This window comes from Aquila chrysaetos, chromosome 13 (assembly GCF_900496995.4).
Source record: "Aquila chrysaetos chrysaetos chromosome 13, bAquChr1.4, whole genome shotgun sequence".
Lineage (NCBI taxonomy): Eukaryota > Metazoa > Chordata > Aves > Accipitriformes > Accipitridae > Aquila > Aquila chrysaetos.
This window is the reverse complement of record NC_044016.1, coordinates 350,798-378,172: the sequence shown is the minus strand read 5'-3', so window position 1 is coordinate 378,172 and position 27,375 is coordinate 350,798. Positions and strand designations below refer to the sequence as shown.

Genomic DNA, 27,375 nt, shown 5'->3' with positions numbered 1-27,375 from the left:
CGCTGCCGCGGAGCACTGTGGGTGTTGTAGTCCCGGGGCGGACATTCCGCCCCCCCCCCCCCCTCCGGGCGCCGCCATATCGTGCCCGGCCGGCAGGGTGGGGTAGGGTAGGGCACGGAACGTACCCCCCCCCGACGCGGGGGGGGGGGGGGTGGGCCCTGGCGCCCTCGGAGGGGCCCGGTGGGGCCGTTACCGCCTCGAGCGCGGGAGGGCGACCGCCGTCCAACGGACTACAAGTCCCAGGGAGCGGCTGCGGGAGCGAGGTTTTGTCGGATTGTCTTCCCGCCGCCAGGTACGGGGTTGAGGCTGAGAGGGACCGACCGTCGGGGAGCTGGTGAACGGGGGTCCCGGAGCTACCGTCGAGCCCCTTCCACGGGGAACGGGCCCCGGTGGGCGGGCGGGCGGGCAGGCAGGGCCCCTCGGGCGGCGGTCGTGAGGCGAGGGGTGGCCCTGAAGAGGGGCCCCGGGGGGGGGGCTGGCGGCTGCCGGCCGGGGTCTGCCCTCCTGCTCCCCGCCTTGGCGTAACCGCCGCCGGGCCTCCTCCCTCCATCCCGCCTCGCCGGGGGCTTGTGCGGTTACGAGCCGTTCGCCCTTGCCCCCTCCTCTCCAGGCTCGGCCGCCTCACGCCGGGGTCCTTCTCTCCCCCCCACCCCGGTCCCCGTGTACCAGGGCAGAGAGCAACCGACCGGCACCGGTGAGCACCGTCGGGCCGGCTCGGTGAAGCTCTCTGCCTGGAGGGTGCCGGTGTCGGTGTAAGAACGGGGACGGAGCGAGGGCAAACGGCGGGGTTTTGGGCGAAGCGAGAAATGCCACGTTAGCTGTGAGCTCGGCTTTCCTCGGCCCGCTCGCTCCCAAGGGCTGGCAGGGCAGAAGGGGCTCGACAGCAGCCAGAGGCCGAGAGAAATTCCCGGGGAGGGAGAGGAGGGTCAAGGAATCTCCCCGAAGCTCTCCCTTGGGAAGCGGTGGTGAGGTTCGGGAGGCAAAGGGAGAATTTCGGGGGCAAGGTGCGGGATGTCCGCCGAGCTTTGGGCAAAAGTCAGTCAGCGGCGGGCAAAATATTTGGGCAAAAATAAGGAGGCAGCGCAGCTGTCTGCAGGGAGGGAGACTGCAATAAATTTCTGCCCGAGTGGCGTGGTCTGCGATTCCCGTGTCTAACACGAGCTTCCAGATCGGTCTCGGTTAACGAGCTCAGGGGCTGTTCTAGCACCGTCTAGTTTACTGGTGCTGGGATTGCGTTGCCAGTGTCCGAGCTGCTGAATGTGCAAGCTTGCAATTTCACACTGCCTTAGCATAAATAGTCAAAGCATCACATAAATGTCAAGCATGAGTGAAGAAAGCGGGTTGTTCTCATGCTATCTCTAACAGTAAGTTGGATGTGCTTGAAATAGAACCGTCTATATGGACTGCTGTGAGCTGGCTGGACTATTTTAAGTGTTACTAAACCTTGTGGCTGGCATCTTTTGGGAGACGGGACCGAGGCAGCCGCACGGTAGGATTTGCTCTCTGGAGCGACTTTGCAGGGGCAGTAGGCTGCTGTGCTTGGGGTGGTGCTGTAATTCTGGGGGTGACCGAGTGAGCCCTTGAAAATCCGGGCCACTTTCTGCTGGGTTTCTCCCCCTTGCTGGGTGAATTGACTGCAGCAAGGCAAATCTGAGCAGCTTTCAGAAATGGCTCTAGGTTTCTCTGTGTGCGTAGAGGAATGAGGTAGCCCAGGGAACACTCTTTGCACGAAGAAGTGGATCCAAGGATATATATTTTTGTTCTAAGTTTATCATCTGGCTGTTGTACTTGGAGATGGTCAGTGGCTTTCCATCTCGTAATTTCTGAAAAATTATTTCTGAAAATAGAAAATAGAAAGTCGAAAGCCAATAGAACAAACAGCTGAAAAATCTGACTAAAACCCATGATTACTCCCCCCCCCCCCCCCCCCCCCCCCCATCTATGGCACTTTGCTCAAGTCATCACAAGAGTTTTGGAAGGTATGCTAGTGAGAAATTATCGAGTGATTTTTCTGGTGATCTCAGATGGCTGTATGCTGTGCTGGTAGACCCTAGTTAGGTATAAGCTGGGGCGGTTAGGATGAAGGTTGTTTCAGGCATTACATGCATCTTCAGACAACAGCAGAACTAGAGATTTGGGAGTGTTGTCTATAGGTACTGTATTCAAAGAACGCAGAGCTGACTTAAAATCTGGTTGTTCCCTTGCTTAGCAGTGAAATGCCCTGGGTGAATTGCTGCGCTCTCTTTGCTGGATGTCAGCGCTGACGAAGAGCAAGGGAGGTGTCGAAGGACGTCCATAGCTATTTCTCAGCTAATAGACTTGTGAGCTTCCACTTGTGGGCAGGTGTGACGCCTGACTGCAGCAACAGACCCAGTCTGCAATCACCCCACGGCTATTGTTGCACCACTTGCTCTGCTCTGGAAGTGTGTACCTGGGCTTGCGGTGCTGTGCACAGTCGGTGGAGGGCTTCAGGCATTGCTGTGGGTCCACAGCAGGTTATTTTGAGCACCTTTTAATTTTAGCCTCCCTGTGATTAGTGGCATAGGAACAACTCATTGCTGTGCTCACTTAATTTCCAGCATCATCAGCATCAGGTACTTCAACAGTAGATGAAGTGTAACCTGATTTTTAGAAACGTTCTTATTCCTGGCAATTAATTGCCAGGACGTACCAGGGTTTCAACCCAAATTTCTCTGCTTTCTCTGCGCTTGACTGTAACTCTGGATAGATTATGCCAGACCAGGGAAATGGGGAATTGTGAAGATTGCATGATTGCTGCCTGTGTGAGTGCAAAATGAAATGAAAAGATCTATTAGTTTTTGGAGAGGTGAAGTGGGGAGTTCACATGTGCATCAGTGAAAGCAAGCGGTGGCTTGAATAGAAGCACGTGTGCCCTTCTGTGAAGGAGACCCCGAGTGAGTGCATGTGTGCGTGTGGTCAGGATGCTCAGCGTGTCGCTTCTCTGAGCTGAGATTGGGGAAAAGAGGCAGCCAGAGCTTCCTGATCTAAGGTGAGCGAGCATATGCCGAGCTAACGGAGCATGTGGGAGTGCAGTTTCTTTGGTTTTGCTTCATCTAGAAAATCTCTCCTCTCGCCATATAAGAAACGTGCTGATGGAGCTTTTTGGTCCCCCTGTAAGTACACGGTCATAGTTCCTGGGGACGCTGGGGCACAATTCCAGCTGGGCATGCTGAATCAGTCAAAGGAGATTCCTCAGACCTTCAACCAGCTTCTGCTGTGGGCGCAGATGAACTGCAGAGGCTGCTCTAAAAGAGGTGCAGCTCTGGGGAGGAGAGGGGTGGCTCAGCAGGATCCAGAAAAGGGACACACGCTTAGCTGTCTGCATGAATCCATGTAGAAGGCAACCCTCCTCTTACCCTGCTGGCTTTTGGCAGTAGCAATAGCTTCTGTGATTTAAACGATTCGAGCTTAACTTTTCTGTGGTGTGGAAGCCCTTCCTCTAATCCGTGATGAATGTTAGTGTCACTAACTGTCCCTTTGGTTTGCGGTGCAGAGTGAAAAAGCACTTGGTTTGCCTGAGATGGGATGTGTACCGCCTCCTGCAGCCAGCGCCCTCCCAGTTCTCTGGTACCATTTGCCTCCATCGTATCAATATTTCTGTGTTTTACAGCCTACATCCCTGTTGCTGGTGTCCTAAATGAGAAATCACAGAATGTATTTTGCATAACTTAATATTGTACATTTGGGGGAAGTTGGTAGGAAATTGTTTCATATCAATTATCATATCAATTCATATCAATTGTTTCATATCTGTATCAAAACCTGAAGTGGAACTTAACAGCGTGCATAGTTGTAGGACAGAAAATAACTTTTTCTCAAAAAAAATGCATTTAACTCATATTTCTAGATAGCGCAGAGAGAGAAATTGCAGGAGGAAAATTGACTTCGGGACAGAAAACTGCTCTAATGAAACGATTTCCGAAAAAGGCAGGAGAGGAGAGAGACTGGAGCTGGATGCAGAAAGCATGGGGGAGGAGTGGGGGTCCTCAGGAGATGGGGAGGGGACCTGTGCATGGCCGAAAAGAGGAGAACAAGCGCTTGGCAAAGGTAGGAAGATGTTGCGACGGTTTCGGAGTAGGGTTGTGGCCAGTGGAAGGCCAGAAGAGGAAGATGGAGTCCGGCTGGACGTTTTTATTACAGTCTGGGGAAGAGCACTCGGGTTTGGAAAAACCCTGGCAGCTTGTTAAATCCTGTGTTTTCCTTGGCCTTTTAATATACAATCCTGTAAGGATTGCTTCACGCTTCTGATTGTCTTCTTCTTGTAAGGCGAATGAGTGTTTCTGCGTGCCCAGGGCCTGACGAGTGGCAGCATGAGGCTGTGCTAGCTAAGCTTTCTGTTTGCTCTGAAGGGGTATCCCTGTCCTGAGCCAAGACGAAGTGCAGCCCACTTCAACCCCATCACATCCACCACCACGCCGGGGCCTGTGTACAGCCGCCTGCCTCCTGGGATGGGCTGATGGCTGGAAAAACCTTTCCCAGTAATAGTAATTGTAGGAAACACCACTGCAACCTTGTTGCTACAACATCAGCATCCCTTCCTGCAGTGTGAACAGCTGGGCCTTGAGCTGATGCCTCTCCATTGACCAGATTAACTTCTTGGGATGTGCAGCCTTCGTTTCCTGCGTTCCTATGACTAATCTTAATTATAAGACTGTTCAGGCAGGGTAGCCAGCTCCTGTTGGAGTGAAAGGACCAGTGTCCTGCTCTGGCAGCAGCGTGCTCCTCGGCACACAGCTCAAGTGAACTCCCAAGGGTGAAGAAGAGTTTTCCCAGCCTTTCTGGCAAAAAAAGGCAAGCAAGCAGCTTGGTACGATGCCTGCCTGCCACGCCAGGCTGCTGTGCTCCTCTAGCCCAGAAGGAACCAAGTGGAGAACTTGGAAGTAAGATTCATCCTCTTAATCTTCCAGGATTGGGCTCAGTCTGAAGGGTGTTGAAAACATTGGCACTGGTGATAAAGTCCAGTTAATCTCCTTGAGGAGTCTCTTACAGAATCACTTAACCAAGAAGTGATTTTGAGGAAAGTATCGGTTAGATTTTTTCAATGATAACTCATGACTGAGGCAGGAAACACATTTAGATATGTGAAGCCTTCAAAATAGCCTGAAAGGTGACTTTGGTGGTCTCCATGGAAACCCATCTATTCTGTAGCTTTGCAGAGGACTTATACAAGAGCTGCTGCCTGGCTTTAAAAAAAAAAAAAATAGAGTAATTTAAAAAACAAAACCCAAACCTGCTAGATCTGAATTTGGAGTGGTCCCAGGCACACAGCGAAGCATGGTCTGTAGCAGAGGGGGACTGTTTCTGGGTCCTCCTGGAGCAGCAGTGCTGGAGAAAAGCTTGCTGTGACTTTCTGGGTTGCTGACTGCAATTTAGGTTACAGCGGTTGCCGCAGGACGAAGCAGCTTTGCAGGAGGGACTCCTTGGTCTGCGCTCATCTGTTACAAGTAAGACTGCAGGGTGCTCTCTGTTCAGACTTTGCACGTGTCCTGTTGCTGTAACATTCAGGTATAGAGCATGCTCTGGCTGCCAGTCTCTTTTGGGAGCAACTTGAAAAAGAAATAACTTTAAAAAGAAATTACTCAAATTTTGCTGAGGTTTAGGAGTTCTGGAATGAGGCGACTGCTTTCTGGATGCTTTTGAACTGTCTGTAGTATGCATGGCTGGAGCTGGAAGCCTGAGCTCTGTTCCATGCCAGGAGGTCCCTGTTGGGTGGCATCTCTGACTCTTTCCCCAGGTGGGGATAAAATGGGAGCGTGCAGGTGGGTCAAATGCTGCACTGCTCAGGGTGCTGGTGGGCCGTACAGGTGCCTGGTTGTGAGTGGTGGTTCTGCTTGGCTGAAGGGCTGGGGGAGGCCAAATGGAGCAAAGCAGCATGGTGTTGCCCCTTCCTGCTGCTCTCCAGCTACTTCAGAAACTTAACGCAGGAGGAAAGTTCTCCTTGTGAAAAAACTCACTACTTTCCAAAAAGAAAAGGGACAGAGAAAATGCGTAGGAATTTTAGTCCTTGTTCTAAGGCATCCGCAAATTTCTTTGTGTTCTGCAAACGCTAAAACTGGGTGTGGGGTGGGAGTGTGCTGGCTGCATCTTCCAAGAAGCTAGAACCAAGCAATAAAAAAGAGAATTTTCGTTAGGCTGTCTGAAACACTGACGTCTCTTCTAATGGCTGTTTTTCAGCTGGGGGAAAACTGTTAAAGAATTGAACTGGCCTGCTTTTTCAGAAGCACCCGGGCAGGACTGTGCTCCAGATCATTAGATCCATAGGAGAATTTCTGCAAAAATCAGCTGCGGTGACTTCTCTGAGAGCTGATCTGAGCCATCTGTTTGAAGTGTGAAACATATCAGTTTCTTAACTGAGATATGATGTTACAAAATTTTCGTAGTTATGCCTGGATTTGCTGCGGGAGAAAAAGGCCTTATTCTGATCATTAGAAAAGAGCTTTCTCCCCAGACTAGGGGGTCTCTGTTCTCTCATGTTTAATAAAGCTGGACCCTAGTGCTCCAATCAATGAGTCCAAATGCTAGTGTTGTAGTCCACCCCCATATCGGGGAGTTGGTTGCTTTATGTGGGGATCGTTCTTTGGGGTTTTTTTGTTGCATGGTTTTTTGTTTGTTTTTTTTTTTTTTTTTTTTTAATATTTTTCCTCTGCTGTTTCTCACAACTGATCCAAAGAGCACGCTCTCTTCCCTCTGGCTCTGTTCTTTTCACCTTCACAGTTGGCTCTCGCTGTGTGTTTTCATTCATGCGGACAAATTGTTCTGGTGTGTACATGATGCGTACATGACCAAGGCACGGCCGGGCACGCAGCACTCGGCTGCCTTCGCCAAAGGTGCTTGGCTTGGGCTGCCTGTGCGGCCACGCTGAGGTTTTTTTGTATGCGAGGGCATCTCTGCTTGCTCTTCCGAGCCTTGCTCAGGTTACGGTACCTGCCTTGTGTCTCCTTCTCAAGCGGAGAGTAAAACCGTCTCCAGCTGGGAGGCAGATGAGTAAGGATAGAGCAATGTGACCTTTGTAGTTGGAATTCAAGGAAGACAGGAAGACCTGCAGAATGGATCGTGTTATTTTAGCATTCTTTCTCTGTTACAGAGCCAGGTGACATCGTGGTGGCCCAGGAAGCATGCGGCTGTGGCACTGGGGGCCCTGAAGACTGCCTGGCTTGCAGGGAGGAATGCTACGGTGGGCAGTGCACTTGGAAGGTGGGCCACGGAGGGTGAACCACGCGGCCGTGGCTGTCGGGCACAAGGTCTATTCCTTTGGCGGATATTGTTCTGGAGAAGACTATGAGACTCTGCGGCAGATTGACGTCCATGTTTTTAATGCAGGTAAATATGTCCTTGTGGTGCTCGAAGGAGTGGTTTGCTGGGCTTGGTTATTAGTTTTCTTGCCCAGTGCTGCTTAACACGTTACACTCCATAACATGCTGTCTGACTCTAATTTCCAAAAAAGTTATTGGTGTAGATGGGAGCCTCTTCCCTTATGCAGCCCTGTATTTTCAGCTTCAGGGGCAGGGTGCAGAGGGGCTGTAGTTCAGTAGATGGCTAGAATAAGGACTCACTAGAAGTAACCACACAGCCAATGGCTTGTTTTGTCCTTGTTCTCCATGAACACTAACTCAACTAGGTGCAAAGAGGCGATGTTTACCTGGCTCAGATTCCCCATCCAGTTTGCAGCCTGGCCATGCTCAGCTGCCCCTAGCTTGGAGGGGGTAGGGTGGGAGCCGGTGCACTCAGTTAAGTCTCCAGGTTTAGACTCCTGAGCTGTTTCCCTGGGGGGGCAGCTGACAACCACTGCCAGCATGATGGAGTCGGTAGGGGCATGTGGCTGGGATGGAGGCCTTCCCGTTTTGGCAGCAGCTATCATGCAAGTTCACAACGTGGCTTAGAAAAGCGTCTGGAGCTGGAGCCATTTGTGTAGGGTAGCCTGCATCTGTCAGGAGTCTGAGTTGGAGCCATGACTGTGCTGGGAGAGGCTGTATTTCTTGATTCAGTGCTCTTTGAACTGAAGACATTACTGAGCTGGTCCATGAAGTATTTCCTTATAATTAGGCAGGTGGTTGAAAAACTGCACGGGTGCTTGGATGGGTTCAGCTGAACAGAGACAAGACCAGAGAACCAATGACCAGTTTTGCAGACTGGACAGCATGCTGAACACTCTCTTAACACGCACATGGCATGTAGATAAAACTAGTTTGTCTGTACGATGCAGTAAATTCACTTCTCTGAGTCTGACTGCGGAGAAGACTGACTTGTACAGTAGTGGATAAAGGCATTGGGCTGCCAAGGTGACCTGCTCACAGTGTAGAGGGGAGTGTAGCTCGGGACCTTGTGAACAAAGACATTCATCTCTATCCAGAGAGACTGGGCACTCATGCTCAAGACACTTGAACGTTGTACTTGTAATATGTGCCGGCAGAGCACTGCTTTTATGATGGAAGCATAATTACCGTGCCCAAAGGAATGCTCTTGTGTTGTCTACCCTTCTTGCCACTCCCAAATATTAGTGTCATGATGCTGCTGCCACCACGTGGGAGGTGACGCTGGCTTCCCAAGCCCTTGCTCAGTTAGCATTGCCAGGTTCCAGTGCTAAAGCCAAGATACCAGATTTTGAATGATCTCTTTCAATCTTCCAAAGCAAAAGACTGTGTTTTAGGTAGGAAACATCCCGTCTAGCTTGACTTTAGCATTGGCTGTGCTTCCTCAGTGCTCTTTCTGCCTCTGGGGTAGATGCTCACCTTTTAAGATGCCTGACCCTTTCCCTATGTTAGTATTTCAGGGGAACTGCAGACTGTTTTCTGCTATATTTCATGTTATCTCCACATTGTAAACAGAACTGGAGGCTGTATGTGTGGTAGAGGGAGGGTGTCTGGTTGCTGTTGCGTAACAGCCATGTAACCCTCGCTGTGACTCTTGCGCTGTCATTAAACTCTGTAATACCTGTTGACTGCTCTGGCTACTGCTGAACGTGACATACAGGCTGCCAGGAAGGAGAACCTGTAATCACAAGGAACTTCTATTAGTAACACAAGGTTAGCAGGGAGAACTCGGGTATGGATGGGAGTAAAGGAGAAAGACAGCTGCCTCATCTAAAGCTTAAAAAACTAAACAAAAGCAAACAAAACCTGTTCCGACAAAGCTGCTGTGTTGCTTTACTTAAACTGTACTACTGCAAGTCCAAATAATGCCTTCAGGTGTGTTCCCTTGAATGTTGCTGCAGTGAATTATTCCTGTGCTGCCCATTCTTTCCAGCTTTGAGTCTCTTTAAAAATGTCATTAGCCTGAAGTAGTGTCTGCATTCATTATCACCTCTGCACTTTTTCTTTTTCCTTTCCCTATTTTTTTTTTGTGTGTGTATGTATGTGTGTGCTGTGCCTTCATTCACAGTCTCTGATGAGCCAGAGTGGAAACCTCTTCAGTGTAATTGATGCAGAATGGAACCTATTTCTGTCCAGAGTCCTCTGGTCCTCCCGTGCTTCCTCTAGTCTCTCCTGTGACAGGGGAAAACTGTGGAGAACTGTGCTTCCATGTTCATTAACTAGCTACTACTCAGGGTCAGACACAGCTTTGTCTTGCTTACTAGACTGCCTCTGCACCTTGTCGTAGTGGGGAAAAAAGCACCATGCAGGATGCGTTGTGACCTGTGAGCATGTGTAGCGGGCTTAGCATTTGACATGGGCTCAAACTTGTGCTTTCAGTGTCTCTGCGCTGGATCAAGCTGCCTCCAGTGTGGACAAACAGCCGAGACCACGTGAGAGAGGTGCCCTATATGAGGTATGGGCACTCAGCAGTGCTCATAGATGACACCGTCTACATATGGGGTGGTCGCAATGACACTGAGGGAGCCTGCAACGTGCTCTATGCCTTTGATGTCAGTAAGTTCCAGCTTCTCACTCTTCCTTGTTACAACTGCTCTTGATGAGACCTTCTCTCTGCCCCACCACGCTGCTCCCCAACTTGTTTTCCTGTCCCTCAGTCTCTCTACAAAGTGACAGTCTGGAGGAAACAGTGCAAATGGGGAATTGGTGTCGCTGGCTGTTTCAGCAGGTTTAGAAGGGGAGCAGGGTGGCCAGTGTGTCTGCACACTTGACTCTGTGTAAAAGCCTTTGAACAGGGATTACTGAATTTGTCTAATAGTTAAATGGGTTTCCGTTTTTCTATCAGCTTTGTGTGCTCTCTCTGATAGTAACTGCAACTGAAGCATTCTCTCTGTGTGATATATTATTCCTTAACTGTGGCTGAAGGTTGCAGCAAGAAGGGGCTAGAGGATTGTGCTTCCTCTCCAGGGTGGTCCTTCTTTCTGAAAGCGTGAGAGTGAGGAATAAAACACAGAAGTTGTCAGGGACAGGATGGCAAAATAAGGGAAGGCATGAGTCAAGTTAGATAGACCCAAAAGATAAACTCCTTGAGCCTTTTGGTTGGCTTCTCCATAGTGCTGCTGGCACACCTGGGGAGAACAGGCACCATCAGGAACTGGGTGGAAAGGAGTGTCAGGAAAGGAAGGGAGTACATCTGGATTCTGGAGGCAAGTCCATCTAAATACTGACTAGTGACTGGCTTGCTGGACTTGCAAGGAAACTGCTTGCTCTGGTACTTGGTCGTGGGTTCCCTGCTTTGCCAGGAAAAGTCTTGCGGCTTGAAGCTGCTCTCTGGGCACAGGATTTCCCCCTTCCCCTGACATATGCAGCTGGGAAGCCACCAGTAAACCTCTGCCTATGCAGAGGCCTCATAGTGGGAGCTGCCTGGTCTCCCTGCCAACTCCAGCGCTTTAGCATTAAGTGAAAATTAACGGAAAGGCCAGACTTCAGTCCTGGTCCGAACCCTCTGCAGCTGTCTGTACACGCTGTGCCTGTTCCCTGTCAGTCCTGGAAAGTGAGGCTGGCAGTTGTAATCCCGTGTCCGTGGTATAAGTTCCACTGTAGGAGTCGCATCAAGCTGGATAAAGTCTTGGCTGGGTGCAATTTTGTCCCCTGGGGTGCCGAGCAGATCGTAAGTCAAGGTCTCTTCCATCTCTAATTTGACGTGTTGTGCTTGGGTGAGCTCTTGCTGCTGCCGTGTGACTGGGCTTGGAAGCAGCCCCATGAAGGAAAGGAACTCGATAGCTGCTGCAGCTTTCTCACTAGAGGCTGCCCAGGAATTCTGTTGACCTTGCAAGACCCTTTGTGTGGTTCCAGCTGGAGCCTAGGTGGATAGCTGTGGCCTCAGGCCAAGTTCAGAGAAGTTATCCTTGTGAAGAATGTTGCTTTGGTTCCAATGTTACCACTTGCTGAAATAAGCACTGCTCTTGGCAGCTCACAGCAGTTAGGAAGGGTGGTGGGAATGTCTCCTGCTGCCTCAAGGCTTATGTGTGCCTCTCTGGGCTCTTGGGACAGGTGCCTGTTTGTGCTTGGCAGTGAGTCGCTGGCTTGGCTCCATGTTGCCCTGGCACGGAGAACATCTCTGGCTGGATTTAGTCCTCCCCTAAATCAAGCCAACCCCTGGAGCGTGCGGACTAAGGGGCTGAATCTGGCTGGTGCAGGCTCACGGGCAGCAGTGTGAAGAGAACCATGAAGGGTGGAGTGTGAGGAAGGCTCCCCTTGAAAAGGGGATGAGAATGTAACAAGAGGAGCAGATAAGATAGGGAGAGCTGCGCTGCAGAGGTGGGGATGTGCACAGTAGCTCTGTTGACATGGTAAGCTTGTAGTTAAGTGATTCTGCCTGGATTCAAGAGCTGTTTTTCCTCAGTCAGTCAGCATCTCCATGCCGTGAGGTCAGTTGAGCCACTTAGCATCACTGCTTCATTGTAATTGAAACTGTAAATGCAGAGTTGATAAGTGACTCGCAAGTAGGCTTTGCAAGAGATTCAATAAAAATAACATTGCTGAAGCAGTGCTGTACTACACGCACTTCAAACGTGAGCTGTTTGTCAGGTCGGGCAGAGTCAGCGGCCGTGCCCAGGAGCTGAGACCTCTGTCACCGTGCCCCTGTGTGGAGGCTCAGGCAGGTAGCCTTGCCTGAAGAAGCTTGCAGCCTCTGCAGAGAAGGAGGTGCTGTGTGTGAGACAAGGATTTCTGTCTTAGAAATGAAGAACAGTAGCAAAGAGCTATCCCATCCCAACATCTACTGTATTTTCTTAGCGTTGCCTTCTGTTTTGTTTCAGACACGCACAAGTGGTTCACGCCAAAGGTGTCTGGAATGGTCCCAGGGGCGAGAGATGGGCATTCGGCTTGTGTCCTGGGAAAGAGCATGTTTATCTTTGGAGGCTATGAACAGCTGGTGAGTAGTCTCTGTAACTGTTATTTGGCGATCCCTTGGGAAAGAGGGTGCTCCTACCCAGGACATCGGTAGAGGCAGGATACAGGGGCATATTTGTATCCATAGTTGCTTTCATTTTATAACTCAGCAAAGTTATTAATTACCCAGGGTATGCTCTTTGTTTTGCAGAGAAGATGGTTGGGAAAGTAGGCCTAAAAAAATGGTGGGTATTTTTTTTCTTCCCCAAAACATATATAGAGGTAAAAATATAAATATTTTTATGTATATAAATATTTTTTTCTGGCTCATTGCTCAGCCAAATTTAGCTAGATAAATACATAGCATTTTAAATAAATATATATTGATCTACATTTATTTTAATTTGGCTGAGAAATGAGCCAGAAAAATCACTTTCCAATGTCTGTGGTGTTGCTGTGAGGTTTCGTCCTAATCCGGTGCATGTTCCCTGTATTCTGTACCCGCTCTCACATCTTGCTGATCCCCTCCAGCAGGCACTTGCTTGCCCTCCCATTAAGAATACCTTGAGCTGAAGGTCATCCTGCACTAGTTGTCAGTGTGCCTAATGCTCCTTTGAGCAAATCCTTATGCTCTGACCTTAAGAACTGGGTAAATATCATTTCAGCCTATTAACAGGCTCCAGAAAAGCTGTGCAAAGTCACATCTGTTTATTTGGAAGAAAGCTGGGGCTCTATTACAGCAGTCCCTGGGTTATTCCCCCTCTTCTGAGGACAATAGCATGCCAAATCCATGATCTTGATTATAGCAGCAGGAGGAGTTAAAATGTGGCTTGTTTTTAACCAAGACAAAGCAAGCCTCTAGCTGTCTTGCTGCTGTCTCCCCTGCCTGGAGGAGTAGGAGTCCGTGCTGTTCATGTGAATGCAGGCTCTTCCAGACAGCTAGCTGCAGACGAGTTTTGTAGGATCCTCAGAAACCCGAGTGTATTTGCTCCTGGATGTTTAACTTCCTAGAAGTAATCTTAGCTTCTACCTCTCATCAGGTGGCTTTAGCAGAGCCAGTTTGACTGTCCCATTAGTGCCCCTTTCTTCTGTCGCTGCATGGAGTGGAGGCAGGGTTCTGCTGTGAATATACATTATTGTGGGCCGAACAGCCTTGAGGGGGAGGAACTGAGCACTAAATAAATGGGAAAGCTGCAGGAAAAGACAAGACACCTTTGAGGAGAAATGGGCTTTGCCTTCCTCTTGTTAAGTGATAGGTGTGCTGTCTACCTTGACATTTTGGAGCAAGCACCGTGTCTTTTAGGACAGTGTCCTTCCTGGGGCCAGATGTGACCAGGCTTGTGACCAGGCTGCCCTGCTGTCTTCCAGGCTGACTGCTTTTCAAACGATATCCATAAATTGGACACCACAAACATGATGTGGACCTTAATCTCTGCCAAGGTCAGTGTTTGCTTTTCACTCTGGTTTGTGGAGGAAGTCTCGTATCTGCTATTCTCTGGGGTAGCTGCCCACACCCGTCTCCCACCTTCTGTCTGGTGTGGCTGGGATCTACAGGAGGGGAAGTTCTCCAGGAGAAGGCAGCCACCCCAACTTCCCCATCAAGCTGCATCATCTCCCTGGGTAATCTGCATTCTTTCTCTTGTTCTGTTTTATTCTGTCCCTGCAGGGTACGCCAGCTCGCTGGAGAGACTTCCATTCAGCTACCATCATTGGAACAAAGATGTACGTATTTGGTGGCAGAGCTGATCGTTTTGGGCCATTCCACTCCAACAATGAGATCTACTGTAACCGCATTAAAGTATTTGATACAGAAACAAACTCCTGGCTGGACTCCCCTCCAACTCCAGTGCTTCCTGAAGGCCGGCGGAGCCATTCAGCATGTGAGTGTGGGTCTGCTGAGAGAGGAGGACAGTGGAAGGAAATTTCTGCCTGCCTCAGAAGGGGTGTCTGGTCTGCTGGGTGGAGATGTGGGTTAGTAAGGGTGCACAGGGCCTGGCTTCTGTGGAAAGCTGCTGCCCACCAAAAAGCCTTGCATGTAGCCCTGAACGTGAAGGTGATGTAAGCGAAGGTGGATAACCAGCACGCTTTGCTTTGTGTTTGATGTTGGGACAGGGACCTGCTGGGCTTTACCTTGGGTGGCACACTGATGTCTATGCTTACTCCCCACAGTCAGCTACAATGGGGAGCTGTATGTATTTGGTGGCTACAACGCACGCCTGAACAGACACTTCCATGACCTCTGGAAATTCAATCCAGGTATTTATGCTTTTAACTTGTTGCAGTGATAGTGCTCAAGGCCCTCAAGTGTGTTGAGTGCTCAGATGGACATGCTTTCCAAGGGCTAGGAGCCTGCCTGGGGGGAAATGGCCCTCTGACAGCATTGATAAGAACTTGCTACTGTGCTTGGGACCCCTGTTCCTCCTCAGACTGTCTCCAAATTTCAGTTAGAAAGTGGGAAAGAAAGTATTGCTGAAAGACCCAGCTAATCAAAGGGTGATTGGCAAAACTTTGTCTAGTTCTTAAATATGCAGAAGGGTTGGTAGAAAAGAAGATATGGGGAAGCAATGGGCTTAGGGGAGCTAGAGACCATAGCTGGGGAAACCACTCAACTTAAGCTGCAGGATCACGCTCTCTTGGTACCAGATCAAACTGTGCAGCAGAAGGGGTGGTTCTTCAGCTGGTACCCTGAATATCAGTCAACTGTGAGCTGCTTTGGGGTCCTCAGGCACTTTTTGCAGTCCATTAGACTGATTTTTGTTTGCTAATTGCCTTGCATAGTAAAGTTACCTGAGAGCAGCCAACTTGCTGCTCCCCAAGCTGATCTGTGAGCTAGTGTGAGAGCTCCTGAAGGTTTCAGTGCTGTGCATTAGTGATTAATCACCCCCCAGCATCCTCGCCACAGAGACCAGCAAGGACAAAGGCTGCTGTCTTCTCCTGGTTCAGTTCCCCTATGCTCCTTTCCCACCATCAAGCTGTCCCAGCAGTCTCCACTCTGCGAGGACGGTCTGCGTTCACAGTGGCTGCCAGCAGATGGAGCTGGTTCCTGGGTCTCCCTCCAGATCCGGACCGCAGCAGGGTGCTGGGGAAAGGAGCCTGCCTGCCTGCCTGCTCCTGGAGCTCTGCCCTGCACAGCTCCCTGTGATGTCTGACCTGCAACTCCCATCTCAGCAGGCAGAGCTCCAGGGCTGTGCCTGGCATCTGAGCGTCACTTCAGTAACAACCTCATAGAAGTACACCGTTTTGCCACTAGCAAGAAGAGGAGGTCGACAGGGAGGGTGGATGTTGGCTAGTTGGTGTCTGTGGGGCAGTGCGTCTTGGCCAGACTCTTGTGACAAGCTGGTGCACTCTTTTCCGCCCCTTAGTTTCTCTTTCTTGGAGGAAGATTGAGCCCAAGGGGAAAGGCCCGTGTCCTCGACGCCGGCAGTGCTGCTGCAGAGTAGGGGACAAAATCATTCTCTTTGGAGGCACCAGGTGAGTTGCGTGGGGTGGCTCTGTGAGAGGGTTTGCCACTCCCTTCAGCACAGAGTCCCTCCACGCTCTGCCCCATGCTGTAGTCAGATGCACTTCAGAGGCACATGGCAACTGTCCACCTACCTTACAAGTGTAAGAAATGATGAAGATCAGGGCTCCTCTGGAAAAAGGCCGAGGAGGAGGTTGAAGTGGACATGTAAGCTTGTAAAGCACCTGGTGACAAGCCTTCTTGTACAAGTAGAGGCAGAAGTATGTAACATGCTGTTCAGGAGGGGTTGTGCAGTGGTCAAGCTTTCTGTGAAAGAGGTCATGGGGAGCAGGGAGGAGATCCTGCCATCAGAAGGACAAATACCTTGGTCTGCTGTGCTGTAGCAGACCTCAGACTGACTTATCTTCCCCTACATGCTGCCCTGCTTCTCCCACCAAAGTTTCTTTCTTTCATTGGCAAGTGTGGTGCCTGCCAAGCTGCAGTGGGATGTCTGCTCAGCTGGGAGCTGTTTGAGGAGCCCACAGACACAACAAGGCAACGTTCCCTTCTGTGCCAGTGTTCCTTAGCAAAGTTTCCATTCACAAAAGGGATCTGGTGTTAAGGATTTAGCTGTCAAACAATGGAATTGATACTGTCAGGGTGCAGGGTGGCTGGATGTGGCCAAGAGCCTTAACAGCTGCTAAAAGAAAGGAAGTGGCCCATCACCAGGACTTGCTCTTTGCTGTCTGGAATGACAAATTGCAGCTCTGGAGCACAGGCCTGTTTGCCAGCATCTACCTCGCAGAGACATCTGAAATGCTTTCAGCCTTCCACATGGTTTGGAAAGCTTTGGGGATTTGTCTGGGACCCTGGCAGTGGCTTTTTGAGAATACTTCTGAAGAGAAGTTGGGGCAGAGGACAAGGCAGGGCAGGTTCTGCTGATGGGCTGACCGTACCAGTCTGCGATGGAGTGAAGGGCCTTCAGGCCCCAGGAGTGCTGGGGGTGTGTGCTTAGTTGTCTGTGTGGGTGTGAGGGAGTGCTTCGTGCAGGTGAGGTGTGCAGAGGTGCTGAGTTTATCCAGTCTTCTCAACAGATACTGGGTGCTGCTCTGTACAGTAGAAGGCTTGGTAGGGCTTGATGGCAGTTTTGGATGCTCTCGGATGCTGCGGTGTGGATTTGTGTTACAGCAGCAAATGAACTCTGATGTTAAACCTAGGCAGCCCTAGGAAATGCTAGCAAACCACAATAAATTTGACACCAACTTTTTGGAGTTTGGGCCACCTCTGCCAGGCAACGCAGCAGTGCCTCGTCTTCTCCACTGAACAACTTTGGTATTCAACTTGTTCCTTAATCCAGGCTCAACCCCAATGCAGGCCAGTTCATCAGCACTAATTTGGGATAGGAAGAGTTGCTGGCAGCCAGGAATGCAGCCTGCTTGGACTGGAGGGCGGGTCTTGCAGGCTGGGGAAGGGGGAGACGGGGGTGGGAACTCTGCTCGCTTCCTGTAACAGTTATCAGGTGTACTCTGGAGCTGCCTGGAGAGATAAGAAGTTTTCCAGGAAGTCGTTGTAATGGAGAACTCCCTGTGGTCTGCCTCCTGACCTGTGCTCCCCTGCCTGGGCTGGGGTGGGGGGGCGCACAGCGCGGGGGATCCGGCAGGGCTCCTTGGAGGATGAGCCGGCAGGCTCGGCTTGCTAGGCAGCAGCACTGGGGGACGGGCAGGCAAAACCTCTTTGTGTCCTGCCTTCCCTTACAGGATTCACGTACGCTGTAGACTATTCAAGAGCCACTTCTGCAGGGTGCCTGCTCCGGTGGCATTCAAATGCGTAGTGCCTTTTGTAGTCCTGCCTAGAGCCTGGTTGCCCCAGCTGTGGTCTCTCACTGTGGCAAGCAGCAATCCTGTCACTTGTGTCCAATTTAAGTGACCGGGAAGTCATGTAGCACTAAGCTCGGTGTTCCTGTTAGCTGTGTCACAGCTGTGGCCCCAGTCTGGTTTCCTCCCAAACCCACCAGCACTTCAGCATGCAGAGACCATCCACAAGGGAGAACGAGGGGGAGAGGGAATGCTATAAACCAGAGTCTAGCTGAACAGATGCTGATCCAGGTTTGGCTTGAGGCTGCGTTTTCCCTGAAAAGGCTTAAAAATGCCTGGCTCTGGTGGGGGAGTAGGGGCTCTCACTGGGTGCTTGGTGCAGGGCTCAAGAGCATTCGCCAACACGCTGAATTGCTGTGCAGCTGGAACGAGCAGTTTTGCTGGGCTCTGCCTGGGAGAGGGGTGCCCTGCACGCTGCTGTCTGGGAGTTGCGGCTCTCCTGGTCTTGAACTCCAGGCTTTCCCTAGCTGCTTTGCAGTTTGGTGATTAAAACCGCAGACATGGTGCCTGCTGGCTTGCCTTTGAAAGATAAGGGATGGTCTAGGGTTTCCTGTGACGTGGATGTGAGATTAGATTGTGGCGTGGTGAACACACAGGGGTGGAATTAAAGGGGCTTTTGCCTGTATCCGGGCAGATGGGACCCATCAGCGACAGGTCTTCTCTGCCAGTAGTGAGCAGTGCCCCACAGTTTGTGCTGGGTTTATGGGAACCTGGCGGGGGGTAGGTACCGTCTCATATCCCATGAGATGTGAAGCTTATTGGGTCATAGCTGGGGAAGCAAGTGACACTGAGGTGAGAAGTCACTGCATGAGGTCCCAGCTAAGCAGTGAGGACACACTAAATTGCCTTGTCACAGACCAAAGCAGGACTTAAACCACCTTTCGTTTCTTTCAAATTCTCCCCAAAACCATCAGCTATGGGAGTGCTTTCCCCTGGTCCAAGCACTACTGTTCCAGCACAGGCTGGTCTGTCTGTGCTAGGGGATGCAGTGACCAGTCTCTCAGGTGCTTTGGTTGTTCCATCAAGACCGCGGAGGCAGCAAACCATAGGTGAGGCTGTCCATTCCCTAGAAATGCCTGAAGTCATAGCTCCTCACTAGCATTCCAGGACCACCGTCAGATGGGAGTATCAGCAAATTGGGATTGGTTTAAAATGACTGCTGCACTGATCAACGCCTGACACATGCTCAGTTAGCCTTCTGAAATGCCGTTCCCATTTTGGCACAACCAGGGAGCTGTGGCTGGAGCCCACAGTGATTCCTGAGTCAGACTGAGAAATGTCTATGCTTGCCCTTTCCTAGCTGCTTTCTCTACATTTCTCTTAGAACATCTCAATGGCCATGCAGAAATAATTGCAGTAGATTTTAACCACGTGAGAACTGGAGCAATGAACAGTGTGTGGCTGGGCAGAATCTGTTTCAAACTTCGTGCTGTTGTGCTTGGCACACAACTTCAGCTCACGCAGCAGAACCTAAAAGCAGTCCAGCTGCTGGCCTCATCAGAGGAATGCAAGCTAATAAAATAGGATGTTTTCCTGGCTGCAGGTTGCTAAGCTGTTGGCTTTTGCTGGAGAGTTTGTGCTAATGCAGCAGGTACATATAGCTATTGCGGACAAAGAGGGAAAGAGCTGCCACTAAGCCAGGTGAAGACCTCAGTGTCTGCTTCAGGTGCTTATTTGCTGCTGCTGCTGCCTCCGCTCCTCTGTAGAAAAAGTTGAACTTCTGCAAAGCACCTTCCATATTGTCCTCAGTGGAAGCAGCTTGGCTTATCACACTCTGGCCCACTACAGTACTGGGGCAGTGTGGTACAGTGCATGTTGCCTCTGTCCCCAGCAGCATCAGTGCTCCTTAGAGCTTACAGACAGGAGAATCCAGCTCACAGGTTTCCATGGCATGACTCATGAGTAACATATGGCGTATGGCAGTTTACAGATGTTTCATGGAGCCCTGGAAAGCTAGAGCTGAGGTGGGCAGGGAGAGCACAGCAGTGTTGCCTGCAGCATATGGCTTCTTTTGTTGCTTCTCCAGGTTGCAGAAAATTTGGATGGCCACTAGCTACTCAGGAGCTGTGGCCATCTCTGGAGATAGGTCATGGCTCCCACAATCTGCAGCCTTGCAGCACAACTATAGAGCCTTGCAAAAAGTCCTCTTGGGTCTCCAGCTTATCACTCTTACCTCTCCGGGGCCACCAGCACAGCTTTTTGGACTTAGTACTGTGCCGTTGTGTGGTGTCTGATTCTTCCTAGATCAGATGCCGGTCCCGTGTGATGTTCTCCCAAATCCTTGTGCTTCCCATTGCATGCCTCCCCTTGGCAGCGAGGTGAAGCTGGCCTGAGGTCTGTGGGGAAAAAAAAAAAAAAAAAAAAAAAAAAAAAAAAGACACTGTGTGGACTGGGTCATGCTGCTCCATGCGGTGTTTGGGGCCAGATAGGGATGGGCTGACCCCTGCCTGCCTAGGCAGTTTGATCTGTATGTGTTTCCTAACACGTTACTAGGGCAGCCTTCCATGATACAGCATTGCTGTGAAGCTGGTTAGTCTCCAACAGTGTGCTGGGTTCTCCAGGTGATGCCAGGCTGTCTGGCCCTGCCTGCTGTGGAGCAGCCCATGGGGCCTGTTTATCACACAAAGAGCGGGACAGATGCTTGTGCAAGCACGCCTGCCTGCCTGCCTGCCTTCAGGAGCTGCTGTAATATCCCTTCTCCAGCCTGCTCGGAGTCATCCTCAGCCTTGTCCCAGGGCTCAGCTTTGCCTCTCTGAGTGGAACTCTTTGGAGGATCGGATCCACTGAAATTGCTGAGCAAATAGAACCCTGAAACAAGCCTTAGCTCTGGAGGCAGCTGTTTGCCAGCACCCTCCTCATGCCCGGAGGGTGGGTGCCACAGTTCTGGAGGAGGCCGCAGGGTTGCTTAGTTGTTGGAGAGCGGTTTGGGAGGTATTTGGGGAAGGAGGAGTGTGAAACCAGCCAGAGGCTGGTCAACGTACAAGGGAAAAGGGCTGTTCCCTGCAGAGTGGGACCTGTGTTTGGTGGTGCAGCAAAGTAACAGAGGCAGGTGAGGTGAGGGGGAGGCTCGCAGATGGAGTCATTGTGGTCGTATGTGAGAAGGTGGCAGCTCCCCTGTTCCCTGCTATGGCTTGCAGAGGAGATGGTGTGTGTTTCTGCCCCCGGCTCTGTGCAGCTCTGCCTGTTCTGCGAGGAGCTGGGAGAGCGATGGCTTTGGGTGCTGCTGGGGGAAGCAGAAGGACAGGAGGGATCAGAGGGCTCCTGCATGGGCCAGGCAGGCCAGGAACAGTCCTGGACTTGCTCAGCCCTTGGGGAACCCAAGGGACTGTAACTGGTGTACAAGCGTTTTGGCACTGACTGATACACTTTGCTTCTGCAGCCCGTCTCCAGAGGAGGGAATGGGTGACGAATTTGACCTGATGGATCACTCAGACCTCTACATCCTCGACTTCAGTACGTGAGCACTCCCTGCCCAGCTTGTACCTCTCACCACAAGGTGCCCTGTGAGCAGGCCCTGCTGTGAAGCACCATACTGTGTCCTACATGGCTCCAGGTGCCTGCCTCTCAGAGCCAGGCAGCTTCCTCTGGCTGGCGTACATAGCTTAAGGCAGACCAGCCGGAGATGCAGCTGCGCTTGCAGGCCTGAGCTGGGCTCATGGCTCTTCATGCTCTCCTTCACACAGACTTCTTGTGGGAGCACAGAGAACTGCTCCAGCCTGTCCCTGGTATGCCTGCCTTGTCCCTCAGAGGGGATGGCTGGGGTGCTCTGCTCTGTTCCCTGTGGCACGATGCCTGGACCCCCCCTCCGTAGTGTCCAGATGAGAACTGCTGTGGCTAACTGCCCTCTTTCCGCAGGCCCCAGTCTAAAGACGCTGTGTAAGCTAGCAGTGATTCAGTACAGCCTGGACCAGTCCTGCCTTCCCCACGACATCAGGTACTGCGTGCCTTGCCGGGAAGTCACCCCACGGGTGCTCCCTGTCCTTGGGGTGCTCCAGCCCTGGCTGAGGGCTGCCTGGGGCCCTCTTGGGCACTGTGCAGCTTCAGGGCAGGCTGGGCTGGAAACCACAGGTGAGGCTGACGTGCAGCGGAGCTGCTCCAGCCCTGGGCACTGTGTTCGTGCTTTCTCTCAGTGTATCCCATTGGTGTGTTACAGATGGGAGCTCTCGGCCATGACAACAAACAGCACCATCAGCCGCCCCATCGTCTCGTCCCAGGGCTGACGCCGGCTTGTCCCTCTACCACCCTGCCCTCACCCCTCCACACACTGACTTCTTGCTCCACTGCCTGCATGAGTTTTTAGCCCTTTCAAGCAAGGAACATGTGAGCTCAGTTTGTTTTGCCCTAGCCAGGCCTCCCTCTGCCCTTGTTACGCTTTGGGCAGCACGAGTGTGCAGGCAGAGCCGTCCGCTGGGGAAGAAATTGGCTCGCCCCAGCAGCACAACTGTGAACCCCCCTCCTTGCTGATGGCTCCAGCGTCTCCTGCCTTCCTTCCCCTTGCCTGTGGAGCTGCAGCTGTACTGGCCTGGTCCCCAGCCACTTTCCAAGGGCCTGAATCAACTCCGACCACCAGCCATGGCCCTGGGCTTGGCCCTCGGGCTATGAACTGTTCCTGCGCTGCCTGGAGAGAGCAGGGACCTTCATGCCTGCACCCGCCAGTGCTGACCAGCGTCCTGGCACCGGATGGCAGGCCCTAGCCCCAAGCTGAGCCTGATGTGGGGGCCTGGGCCTAGCTGGACTCTCTGCCCAGCTCCTGTTGTAAAACAGCAACTGGGGGGAGTTTTATAAATGCTGAGGCAGAGATGGTTTCTGCTGCTCTGTGTGTCCTAGCAGGTGAACTGGGGGGAGAGGTGGTTTGGGAGGGGAGAGACTGAACCAGGTGCTTTCCCCCACAGCTGCAGGCCACCAGTGGCTTGTGGCAGCAGCTCATACCAGCCACAGCCCTGGCTGGGGTGGGAGAAGTGGAGCTGGACCCCCCCCCAAAGCAGCACTGCCCTGGTGTGCCTGCCTCCTGCCCGGGGGCTGTGCTGCCCCGTGAGAGGGCAGGGAGGAAGGTGGTGTGTGTCTCCTGGGCTGCACTGCCTCAGGAAGGTGGGTGCCCCACAGCTCCCTGCCCCGTGGAGGGATGTCGGGGCCAGCCTCCCCAGGCGACACGGAGGGCTGTGCCTGAGCCCCTTCCCGTGGAGGTGAGGCGTCTGGTGTGAAGAGGCAGCAGCTGTAGCAGAGCTAACGCAAGGCAAGCTAGGGAAATGCTCAGGGTGCTCCCTGGCATGTAAAGTCACGGGGCAGCTGAGAGATGGTGGTGGCTGCGTGCTGACAACGCGTGACGGAGGACCCAGGCCATCTCCCCTGCCAGGTTCAAGTGCTGGTCACCAGCAGTGCAAGGCTGCAAAGGTGCCTGGGCTCCTCAGCCTGTGGGAGGTGGCCAATGCAGGTGCAATGGAGCAGCCTGGAGCAGCGCAAACCCCATGGCAAGAGAACAGAAGGCACCACAATTGCGACAAAAGCTTGTTCTTCATGTGCTGGCAGCACCTCGCTGTGGTGGGTGATGAGCATCAATGGCAGGGCTGGGGCCTGAAGGGAGCCAGGGTGTGCTGACAGCACATCTGGCTCAGGGAGAGCACCTCCAGCCTGGGCTCCCCTTTTGTGGGCCTTGGCACCTGCAAGTTGCCTGCGAGGGCTGGGTGGGCAGCACCCATGTGTTGTCCAGCAGCTCCAGCTCCCCTGCTCAACCAGCTGCCTCAGCCACAGGCTCTCTCTCAAGCCATGCCGTGAAATGGAGGTTTTTTGCCATGGCATCCCCTTCCCCAGCACCGAAGCACCAAGCTCACTCTTCTTGTAGGGTGCCAGGCACTAGGAAACACCCACAGACCAACCCAGGCTCACTGCACTGGGCGGTGTGGTGCTGAGCACAGAGGATCCCCAAGGTGCTCCTGGCTCTGTCACCGGGGCTTCTCTGGGGAGAATCACAATCTCTGGGACATTGAGTGGAGACAACAGGCCCTAGAAAGGCTCAGCACCCCACGCCAGCTGCCTCTAGGAGAGCAAACCTTTGGTGGGAAGGCGGCTTTTCTGGGAAGAAAAGAAGGGGCTCACCAGGGAGAGGGTCACAGGCACTCCCCTCCCCTTCAAGGGTTCCCTCAGGTTTAGGGGTGCTGTGGCCCAGACCTCCCTCTGCCAGGACCCTGCTGCAGACCTGGGGACGGGACACTGCTCACCATCTTGGTCTGGATGTCTCCAGTGTATTTTGTTGGTGTATCAGCTCCCTCTCCCAGCATCCAGCTCAGTTATCAGTGATGCTGGAGAGCAGCTGCCGGGCGGGTTGGACTAGCCACGGGCCTTCAGTCCATCATGGACCTTCTGCTGGGCTGGCAACAACTGTGGGCCAGGAGCTGGGCGGATGTGTGCCCCACAGGGGGATCCCTGCTACCTTCATCATCACCCCCTCCTGAGCAGCCAGGTTTGCTTTAAAGACCCTGGCTTCCTTTTATTGCTTCCCCTCTCAGATTGCAGCCAGCTGCGAGGACTATTTTTAGCAGCCTGCCTTCTAAAAATAGCCCCGAGCTGTTTGGAGTTGCGTCACGAGAGGTAACTCTCTCCACGAGCGGCTTGGCCCCTGCGCCCCAGGAGGGTACAAAAGGAGGCCGGGAGCAGCGGGGTCAGCAGGTTCAGACGCAGCCAGAGGCGAAGGAGGCAGCTGTGGGCTGCCAGCTTCAGGCATCCTAGTGCCGGCACCATGACCATCTTCTGCAGCCACTGCCACAGGCCCCTGCAGGCAGAGATGAGCTGCCTGCCCAGGAGGGGAAAGCAGGCGCCCGGTGCCTCGAAGCCGTTCAGGTGAGCTCCCTACTGTCTCCCGCCTACAGGGCTGTGATGGCCTCCGAGCTGGGGAGAGACCCGGGCCAGCTTGCGTGGTGCCCCTTGGCCCTTGCAAGGGGCTGGCACCAGCTTGGGACAGCGGGGCTGCCAGCCAGCACGTGGGGAGGAGGCACGGGAGCTTGGAGGGGCAGAGGGGTTGCAGGTGATTGAAAAGTAAAGGCAGATGCAATGGGCTGGGCCTCACTGGATGAAGTTTCCATCCTTGCGGGGTTTGGCAGGGCGGTCGTGTCACTTGGGCTCCTTGCCAAAGCACAGGGTCATTGTCCAACCTGCCCCCCCCCGCAGCGAGAGGGGCACCAGCCACACCAGCAGTGTGTCCCTCCTGGGTAGCCGTGAGCACTTCTGCCTGTGCCCGCTGCACTGAAACAGCCACCAAAGGTTTGCTCTCGTAGAGGCAGCTGGCATGGGCGCTGAGCCTCTTCAGGGGAGCATCTCCACTCCGTGTCCACGAGCTTGCAATTCTCCCCATAGCGGCGGGTGGGGAATGCTGTCCCTCTCTGTCCCCGGACGTGTCTCCCCAGATGGCTGGCTTTGCAGGTCAACCAAGAGTGCCTCCAAGGCTCGCAGGGACCAAATCAACGTGGAGCTGCAGGCGCTGCGCTCCCTCCTGCCCATCTCGGCGCAGGAGAAGGAGCGGCTCTCCTATCTCCACACCATGGCCCTGGTGTGCCTCCGGCTGCGGGGGGCTCAGCTGTTCCCTCCAGGTACCTGTGGCACTGCTGTACCCCACGCTAGCTTGGCTCTGCGGGGGGCATTGCTCCTGCCCCAGCAAGACAGCGCTTCACCCTCTGCTCGCCCCGCAGACTCAGCTCCTCCTGCGGGACCGGCCCTCGGCGCGGAGCTGCTCTCCCTGCTGCCGGGATTTCTGCTCGTGCTCTCGGCCAACGGCAAGCTGGTCTACATCTCTGAGAACGTGGCTCAGGTCCTGGGCCTCTCCATGGTAAGTGCCCGCTGGGCATTTGCAGTCACTGTCCCTGTCCTGGTGCCTTTTTTTGCGCGCACGGCATACTGCCCTGGCAGATGCTGGCCTGTGGCTCCAGCGGGCAGGCACAGTCCATGACAGCAGCCCCCTCTTTGTCAGGTGGAGCTGCTCGCCCAGGGGGACACAATCTTCGACATCCTAGATGGGCGAGCGCACGAGGATGCACGCAAAAAGCTCCTCCTCGCCCAGGAGGAGCCTGGCAGGGGTAAGGAAGGCCTCGGATGGCGTCTCACAGATGCTGCCGCCCTGCTCTGGCCTTTCACGGCCATCGCTGCTGGGAGCAGAGCGAGGGAGCCCCTGACCCGCTCCAGACGGTTTGTTTCCCTGCAGAAGTCACGTTTGTCAGCGAGATGCGCACATCCAAGGCCTTCCGGCTGCAGCACGGGGGGAATCGGGCTGTGGCAGTGCGCGGGCGCTTCACAGCCCTGCGCCGGCTGGCCTCCCCCTCCGCCGCAGCCTTCCTGGCCCTCTGCACGCCGGTTGCGCGGTTGCCTGCAGACGGCGATGCCGGTTCCCAGGATGACCTAATCCAGAGCACGCACATCCTAGACATGACGTTTACTGATGTCACGGAGAGGTGAGGGGTGCCTGCTCACACCATAGCCCCAACTGTACCTCTTGGGCAGCAAGGATCATTTCCCTTCACCAAGCCTGTGTGTGGGACACAGGCTGGACCTCGTGTGAGCAGTGGGACTCTGCCAGACGCTTCCCAAGCCTCATCCCTCCCTCGTTTGCAACTCGTTTCTGTACCCCTGTTGTTCTGCTCTCTCCTCCATCGTGCAACAGCTGCTCCTTGCTGACACGGTGCAGACCCTGCAAAGCACTCAGTCCTCACTCCCCTTGTCCTCCCCAGCGTCACCTACCACCTTGGCTACTGCAGGGAGGAATTGATCGGTCAGTCGTGGTACAGCCTCCTGCACCCCGAGGACACTGACCTAGCGGCTGCCCAGCACAGGGCCGTGGGTGAGTGTCAGGCCTGGGAATGTACCTGTCTTTCTCTGGCTACACCTGAAACCTGGCTGTCCAGGCCAAAAGAAACAAAGTGAATTTAGTCCTGCCCGCTGTGGCTCCCTGCTCCAAAAAGGACAAAGCAGGCAATTGGTTACACACCCCACACGCTGTCTGTAAGGTCACAGGGAGCTTCCAAGCTTGGGAACACGAGCACCGTGCTTTGCCCCAGTGCAGAGAAGAGGGACTCCATTGAGCCCCAGCTTTTTGAGAGGGCAGGACTGTTACGGTCCTCCGGACTCCGCTACCTGTGGCTTCTGTCCCGCTGGGGCCACAGCAGCAGACTGACTACAGACCCCATCAGGGCTGCCTGCGGGGTCCACGGCCACCACGCCGCTCTACCCTGGCAACCATGCCCTGCCGCAGGCTAACGCGGCCCCTTGCCCACAGCGCTCGGGACCGGGGCCGGACCCGCAGCAGGGTCGGCAGTTCTGCGTGTGCTGCGCAGAGACCGCACCTGGGCCTGGCTTCGCGTATCGGCGCAGCGGGAGGACGGAAGCCACGCCATCACCTGCACCAGCCGCTACCTCAGGTAGAAGGCTTTAACGGGGGGGGGGGGGGGGGGAGGAAAAGCGGGGCCGTGCCCCCCCCGAGCCGCCCCTCACTCCCGTGTCCGCCGCAGGGAGGAAGAAGCGGCCTACCTACGCGCCCGGCAGTACAACCCCCCGCCCCGTACCACGCCGCAGCCGCCGGCGGGAGGGGAGCTCAGCCTGCTAGCCGCACAGCTCCGCGCCCTGGCCGACAGCCTCTCGCCGCCCACCGCCGCCGCTCCGGTTTGGCCCTGGCCCCAGGCCGAGGCCGAGGCCGAGGCCGCGGCCTGCCCACCGGGCCCACCGGACGCCGCCTGGGCCCGTCTCCTTGGCAACGCGCCGGAGGGGGCGGGACCCACCGCCGCGCACGCGCACTACGCCCCCTGCCCGCTCCAATAAACGCCCTTTTCCTACCCCTCTCCCCGCCTGCTTCGTTCTGTCT

The 27,375-nt window shown here is 53.7% G+C and overlaps 2 protein-coding genes across 7 annotated transcripts; both read left to right on the top strand.

The window, feature by feature from the left end:
• The first annotated feature begins 97 nt into the window (after positions 1-97).
• On the top strand, positions 98-22,335 carry KLHDC3 (kelch domain containing 3). 5 transcript variants are annotated; one of them, XM_030036226.2, is made up of 11 exons: positions 98-292; positions 7,106-7,341; positions 9,711-9,887; positions 12,152-12,267; positions 13,593-13,664; positions 13,891-14,104; positions 14,394-14,480; positions 15,587-15,695; positions 20,917-20,990; positions 21,393-21,471; positions 21,691-22,335. In XM_030036226.2, the coding sequence occupies exons 2-11, from the start codon at positions 7,188-7,190 to the stop codon at positions 21,755-21,757; spliced, it is 1,149 nt and encodes a 382-aa protein (XP_029892086.1). In that variant the 5' UTR covers positions 98-292; positions 7,106-7,187; the 3' UTR covers positions 21,758-22,335. The 5 variants fall into 5 exon arrangements, with proteins under 5 accessions (XP_029892086.1, XP_029892089.1, XP_029892087.1 ...); XM_030036229.2 differs by lacking the exon at positions 98-292 and adding an exon at positions 382-694; XM_030036227.2 differs by lacking the exon at positions 98-292 and adding an exon at positions 1,358-1,489.
• A 131-nt stretch (positions 22,336-22,466) lies between these two features.
• Positions 22,467-27,332, top strand: NPAS4 (neuronal PAS domain protein 4). Of its 2 annotated transcripts, XM_030036225.2 has the most exons (8): positions 22,467-24,371; positions 24,951-25,117; positions 25,217-25,353; positions 25,495-25,600; positions 25,726-25,972; positions 26,249-26,358; positions 26,794-26,935; positions 27,026-27,332. In XM_030036225.2, exons 1-8 carry the CDS (start codon positions 24,271-24,273, stop codon positions 27,330-27,332), a joined length of 1,317 nt encoding a protein of 438 aa, XP_029892085.1. In that variant the 5' UTR covers positions 22,467-24,270. The 2 variants fall into 2 exon arrangements, with proteins under 2 accessions (XP_029892085.1, XP_040984189.1); XM_041128255.1 differs by lacking the exon at positions 26,794-26,935 and having other exon boundaries at positions 27,026-27,248.
• The last annotated feature ends 43 nt before the right edge of the window (positions 27,333-27,375 follow it).

Bases quoted from the DNA above. Each gene is read 5' to 3' on its own strand.
- KLHDC3 (XM_030036226.2), top strand. From the start codon at position 7,188: ATGCTACGGTGGGCAGTGCACTTGGAAGGTGGGCCACGGAGGGTGAAC. The intron at 9,888-12,151 runs GTAAGTTCCAGC...GTTTTGTTTCAG, and splicing joins GCTCTATGCCTTTGATGTCA to ACACGCACAAGTGGTTCACG. The intron at 13,665-13,890 runs GTCAGTGTTTGC...CTGTCCCTGCAG, and splicing joins GGACCTTAATCTCTGCCAAG to GGTACGCCAGCTCGCTGGAG.
- NPAS4 (XM_030036225.2), top strand. From the start codon at position 24,271: ATGACCATCTTCTGCAGCCACTGCCACAGGCCCCTGCAGGCAGAGATG. The intron at 25,354-25,494 runs GTAAGTGCCCGC...CCTCTTTGTCAG, and splicing joins AGGTCCTGGGCCTCTCCATG to GTGGAGCTGCTCGCCCAGGG. The intron at 26,359-26,793 runs GTGAGTGTCAGG...CCTTGCCCACAG, and splicing joins TGCCCAGCACAGGGCCGTGG to CGCTCGGGACCGGGGCCGGA.